The sequence below is a fragment of the Cariama cristata genome, unplaced genomic scaffold, assembly GCF_000690535.1.
Source record: "Cariama cristata isolate BGI_N322 unplaced genomic scaffold, ASM69053v1 scaffold40091, whole genome shotgun sequence".
In the NCBI taxonomy this organism is placed as follows: Eukaryota; Metazoa; Chordata; class Aves; order Cariamiformes; family Cariamidae; genus Cariama; species Cariama cristata.
In genome coordinates, this window is record NW_009601740.1 from 1 (window position 1) to 6,260 (window position 6,260).

At 58.2% G+C, this 6,260-nt stretch overlaps 2 protein-coding genes across 2 annotated transcripts in view; one reads left to right on the top strand and one right to left on the bottom strand.

The window, feature by feature from the left end:
• Positions 1-562: 562 nt before the first annotated feature.
• ENKD1 (enkurin domain containing 1) lies at positions 563-2,484 on the top strand (the record flags this gene model as incomplete). Its single annotated transcript, XM_009710563.1, has 3 exons — positions 563-732; positions 1,642-1,778; positions 2,324-2,484. Coding segments are annotated over 3 exons (468 nt in total), but the record flags the coding sequence as incomplete, so codon positions are not given.
• Positions 2,485-3,618: 1,134 nt separating this feature from the next.
• The window catches only part of PARD6A (par-6 family cell polarity regulator alpha), a gene marked incomplete at its 5' end in the record, with an annotated part of 6,290 nt that continues 3,648 nt past the window's right edge, over positions 3,619-6,260 (bottom strand). Inside the window, one exon of the mRNA XM_009710564.1 lies at positions 3,619-3,773. Coding sequence (XP_009708866.1) covers positions 3,619-3,773 — 155 coding nt within the window. The remainder of the gene's footprint in view (positions 3,774-6,260) is intronic.

Here is a 6,260-nt window from a genome sequence, read left to right on the forward strand (position 1 = left end):
TCTGTTTCAGCCAAACCAGGACAGTGACTTAATAAACTCCTAAAGAGGAGAACCAAGAAAACCTTAAACTCAAGTCTAGCAACCTTCTCCCCTGTCTTGACCACCAGAGGAGCTGTGATGGAGGGTGCTGTCTCTGGGGAAATGCCCCCAAGGACCAGCTAAGTTCCTGCTCTGCCAGAGCTTCTGTTGCATTTTCTGGCCTGGCGAGGGCCCGACCAGTTTTTCTTCTGACCTTCTACCTGCCCTGATGGGCTAAAAATGCACCAGTAGGAGCCATGTGGACTGTGTCAAGCCTGGTTTTTTCTGTCCTTTTGGCTTTGAGGGTTGGGGTCAGCTTGGGGACCTTAAAAAGGTCAGTTTTGGTGCCTGCCTTCTCAAACCGTGGCCATAGCTCCTGCCTGTCTGTGGCTCCACGCCTGAGACGGGATGGGCTGAGGATGTGCCTGTCCTACTGTGGTACCCCTGCAATTCAGTCGCTTGTGCGGATGCCTCTTTGCTTTGTCCCTTGTGGGGACAAGGGCAGCTGCCTGTGTGCATGGCTCTTGCTGCCTCCTTCTTCCAGATCCAGGTGGAGGGCAAGAGCATCAACTTCATTAAGCACAACGCCTGCAACGCCAAGCGGGCCCCACTGCGGCGCTCCCACTCCCTGCAGACACTGGCTGAGCTGCTGGAAAAGAAGCACCGGGAGCAGGAGGAGTACAACACCAAGCAAAAGGGCCGTGTCCCTCAGTAGTACGTATGCTCCTTTCTGGTCCATAAGACTTTCTGTAATGAGCCCACTTCCCCTCACCACATCCTCCAGCTTCTGCGTAGAAAGAGGGGGGACTGGGGACAGAGGCCCTCTTGCCATATGCAAGCAGTGTGATTTACTGTGGCCTGGGGAATAAATGCAATCCCTCTTGGTTTCTTGACTTAACAAGCATCCCGTGGCCAGTGTGACTGGGCTCAGAAAGAATTTTGTCTCCTCCTCCCTTGCTTGCTGTTGTACAATGATGCTGACACGAGGATGCTCTGTGTGCTCTGAGAAATGTGCTCCTGCCCCTTTGGAAGCCTTGCTCCGCATGACGTAGTGTCAGTATTAAAAGGTCTGGTTTTGGAGAGGCAGAGAGCTGGTTCTGCCTTGCAAACATTCATCCTGCCTGAGGAAAATCCAACTAGTGACTTGCATTTTTGGGGAAACAGTTCCTGGGTGACCCTGTCCTAGGACTGACCATGGTGTCAGTCCTTTGGCTCTCTGCTGTGCCTGCTGTTCTCTGCCAGCATCCCTGGCTGGGAGCCGCTTTGTCCAACTTCATTCCGGCACTGGCCCACAGAGGAGTTTGAGAGGACTCAGCAGCCTGGGCCAGAAGCAAGGAGCAGAAGCCCTCGTCTCCGAGGAGCTCGTGTCAGCCTCAGTGCGTCTCTTCCAGCAGCCCTTCAGTGCACGTGGAGCGTGTTTGCCCGCATCCATGCACGTGGGCTAAACTCGGGTGTATCCCTCCACGGCAAGGGCGTGTGCCGGCAGGGTGGGTCTTTGTGGTCCTCAGGCAGTGACAGGGAGACTCACAGGGTTTGAAGGGCTTGATTCCTGGCCTCTGCCTGCATCCCTGGGCCACGCCTGCTGCCAGATGTGCTGACACCTGCTTTTATTTGTCTTGCCAGCCTGCTGGAGAGGAAGGAGCTGTGGCGCAGAGAGATGGAGGAGCGGCTGCGAAACCTGCCAGATCCTGACATGCCACCTGGTCATACCATGATGCCAGACAGCCAGCGGCTGGAGACTCTCAACAATCTGAAGCAGAGTAAGAGGAAAAGAAATGGAGATTCCAGCTCAGAAAAAGAGGCGATCCTAACCAGGATTAGGGAGAAGAGAGTTCTGGGGCACAGATTTCTGCCACTTGGAGATTTGCCTGGAATAAGGCACATAGGTGGGATGTGAGCTGTGTGCATGGCAAGAGCAACCTCCTTCGGGTTGGTGCGACCTGCAGGTTACAGGGCTGGCTCTCTGGAGCAGGCTTGTCCAGCGGACCTGATGTCAGGGTTACTCTTGCTCTTAAAATGACAGAAATATTTTGGTTGGAAGGGACCTTCAGAAGTCTCTGGTCCAACCCTTGGTTCTTCAAAGCTGGAGCAGGTCACAGAGGTCCTCATCCAGCTGAGCTTTGAATTGAAGGATGGGTATTGTAAGTCCTTGTTCCCGTGCTGTCACCATTTCCTTGACTGAGCATGATGTCATAGCATTAGGGAAAGGACAGATTTCTTTGCCCTTCCACTTACACAACTTGTGGTTTTTATTTTTTGGTTTTGGTTGGGGTTTTTTTTGGTTTTTTGTTTTTTTTTTTTACAGGCCAAGAGCAGCTGACAAAGCACCTGGTGATGCTGCCAGTGCGCGCAGACACCCTCAGCATGCAGAAGAGGCGGGTAGAGCTGGAGAGGAAGCTCTCCCAGATAGAGGAGGCCATCAAAATTTTCTCAAGACCCAAGGTCTTCATCAAGCTGGACTCCTGAGCTGGTGGGGCTGCTCTGCGTGAACATCCTTCATCGCTGGGAAGGGACGATCATCACTTTGGGAGGGAAGGAGAGGGAGGCAAGTTCAGGACCCTGGGCCCACACAGGTGCCGATAGTGTCCAACGTGCAGCCGGCATCTCTTGCTCACCCTCCAGTGCTGTGTCTTGTCCACAGAAAAGGGAGGGAGATGCCGTAATATAGTCCCCGCTCTGTGGTCTGGAGGACAGTTGTCTCTCTGCTGCTTGACTTCTCAGAGATCAGCTTTCTGCTCTGGATCCATGGCATCACCTCTGATTTTCCCATTTTTTCCCACTTCTAGAAACCGGTAGGAGGTCTCCTGTACTGCTGCCCTTGGTGTTCCTTGTCCCCTTCTTTCTCCTGAGTTGGGCCATGGTCATGGTTCGTTCTGGGCACCTGCAGACTTGGCACAAGAACCTCGTGCTGTGCGTCTGCCGTGCATGCCCTGGTCCTGAGCACTCACCTGTCCTGCTCACGCGGCTGGTGCCTCTGCATCCTCCGACCTGCTGGCTGGGCTCAGAGCTCGGGAACAACAAAGAGGTGCAGAGCTTCAGTCCTTCCTGCCCAGGGAAGAGCTGGGCTGGCTGCAGGGGGATCTGGCAGGGTGTCTGGAGAAGCCTTTGTCATCTGTGAGGCTCCAATAAAGCATTGTTTCCCTCTTCCAGTGTGTGTGCAGCTCCCAGTGGGCTCAGCAGGGCCTGAGGAGTGGTGGTGGGCAGCAGAGACCAGCAGTGTTGACGTCGTGCAGGCAGGGGAAGAGCCATGGGTCCTGGTCCCACTTTCTGCAGAAGCCCGAAGTGTCCAGGGAGGTTTGATTTCACAGCGCTGGGGTGCTGAGACGTGGTGGTGGACTCAGAGTGGAGAATGTGCGAGGTCCTGCCAGATCTCGGTCTGCAGACTTGCTGGCCGGACAAGGCTGGGCAGATGCCATCATGGAGGTGAGCTGGCTGCCTCCTTCCCTTCGAATGCCACATAGGGACCTGTGCAGACCTTTGCAGGGATCCTGCTGCATGAAGCGTAGAAAGAATTAAGCTAGAAGGGATCGCTGGAGGGCTTGGTCCGTCTTCTGCTCAGCACAGGGCCAGCTCTGCAGCTTGAGGCCTTGTCCAGGTGAGTTAGAAAATCTCCAAGGATGGCATTGCCGCCACCACCACCTCGTTGGGGCTCTTGTCTTCAGGCTGTGCCACCCTCAGAGGGAACACGTTTTCCTCTGAAGTCCCATCAAAATTTCCCTTTTTGCAGCTTGTGCCTTTTGCCCTGTCTCCTTTTGCTGCGCAGGTGGAGATGCTGTGCATGATTGCCCCAAGCAGGTGCCTTGTTGCACCGGGTTACTCCAGCCCAGGCAGGATTTTCAGGGTGGGGATGTTGCGGAGTGGTCCAGCCCTGCCCTCAGCACCCAGTGCTCTGGGACGTGGGGGGCTGACACTGCTGCCAAGGGCTGGGGAAGCTTTTAGCACTCAAAAGCTGGAGGAGGTGAGATGCCAACCAGAAAATCACCCCACAGTCCCCTGGGACTGCCTTTGGGGCAAACGCTGCAGCCAGGCTGAGCCGGCTGGGTGAGAGCAACGCTGAGAGCAGCTGGGGGCCATGGACAGCAGCCCCTGTGCACCTCCCTGCCCTAACCAAGTCTGGACTAACCAGCCCTGCTCTCTGCTTTGCTCTCTTGCCTGCCTGGGTCCTGGCTGTGTGCCGTGAGCATTGCCAGGCTCGGGAGCACTGGAGCTGCCAGCCCCAGCCCTCGCTGCTCTCCCTGCCTCCCTGCGGCAGGGCTGGGGCTCCGGATGGACAGACAAAACCTGAACAGTTGGTGCCGTCCCTTCAGACCCTGAGAGCTGCAGGTGTGGGTCCTCCTCCTCCCCACCCAGTCCCACCACGTGCCTTTGACAGCAGTGCTGGTGAGAGGACCCTGTGTTTGTGGGGCCCTTGGCAAACAGGCTGGGAAAGCCAGTGTGGTCAGGCCCTTGGTGTTAAACCAACCCAGCGGCTCCTGTGTGGTCGCTGGCGAGGTTTTGGCTACACCAGCACAGGTGCCTCTGGACAGGGAGCTGCATATGGTTTGGTTGTTGGGGGTCAGCAAAGGCAACAGGACACAGTCCCCCCTTCCCTGCGGAGGTGACCTGCTCTGCCACCAGCCGGGGTGCTCACTTGTGCCTGTGCCCAGCATCGCCCCACGGGAGCCAGGCCAGGATGCCTGGCACGATCCGCGCTCACTTCCCATGGGATTTAATCCAGGGGCTGTAGGAGAGCCCTTATGCCATGAATGGTCTGGCACCATGCTGGTGCCATTCCTCCCCAAGCACCAACGTCCAGCTCAGGTGAACAACCTGGAAAAGCAGTGCCCTCAGGTGCACCCGACCTGCCGGACCTTGTGCCTGGGCTGCTTTGCCAGCAAATGTCACCGGTGGCCACAGCGGTGTTGGTGCTGGTGCTGAAGGTTGATGCTGCAGGCGTCATGGCGAGAGGGGGTGAAGGACCACGGGGATGGCCAGCTGTGATCTGGCCAGACCTGTTCCCAGCGAGGACAGGAGGAGGAGAAGCTCTCAGCACTGTGGGTCCAACTGCTGGGGTGTTGCTCTGTCCCTCCCTGCGGGCAGGAAGGTGCTGGTCCAGGCTGGTCCGGGCCAGCAGCAAAGCAAAGGCCAAAGCCACCATCAGCTCAGGACTTCGGTGCTGGGAGAGCGACCGAGGGCACCGGGAGCCCCGGGTGAGCAGGAGGGGTGGGTATGGCCCCTCCTGAGCATGGGGCTGGAGGAGGAGGATGGAGCTGTGCCCCCCCCAGCAGCATTTACTGGGGCTGAGTGACAGCCAAGGTGCTGCTGCCAGCCCAGGTGCCACCTGGCTCCCTGCAGGCGTCACCGGGCTGTCCCCAGCGTAGCAAGGGCATCGCAGCAGGGACAAGGTGGGAACTAGGGGGCCAGGTGAGGCTCATTGTATCAGGCTGCCATGCTGGGCTTGCTGCCCAAAACAGCCTGGACGTGTGCTGTGGGACAGGGATGTGCTCCAGCATCCCTCCAAACCCCCCCTCTTCCCTGCAACGGGCCTTGCTGAGGTCGCCCAGCACAGCGGCAACGCCACAACGTGCAGCATGGGCAAGGGTGCTGCTCCCAGGCACTGCCCTGCACGTGCAGGGCTGGGGTCCCCCCTTCTCCCAGGGGACCTGCAGAGGTGGTCACAGGATTGATGCTAGCCCACGATGGGATGGGCCATGGCACGTGGGAGGGGGTGATGGGGCTGGTGAGGGACATACCTGCCCCATCCCAAGTCACCAGGGCTGTTTGCTGTCCTGGAGGGGGCTGTGCCCCACAGCTGTTGGGGTCTGGCCCCTGTGGTGACACAAACCAGAGACAAGCAGGTGATTTCTAGAAAAGGTTTTACTGTCCATTGCAATATATTACTTGATGATGCATATGTCGATAAAACAATTTAAAAAAACCCACTTGCTTGGAAGGGGGGGGTGGGAGGTAAGGGGGCTTGGAGGGGCAGTGCCCGGTGGGAGTGGGCACCGCAGTGGGGCTCCCGGAGATGCAGGTGGTGGGAGAGGGCAGCCCCGCTCCGCCTCTGCCCGCCAGCCCTGGCAGTGCCCAGATGCTGACAACCAGCCTGGCTGCACAGAAACCTGGTTGGCTGCCAAGGGTGGCACAGGACCCCGCAGCTATAGGGTGAGGAGGGTGCCGTCCTCCTGCCCGCTACCCCGGCCGGGGCTGCCGTCGTGGCTGGCGCGGGGGTGCAGGGGGGCCCACGACCCCGGTGGGGGGCG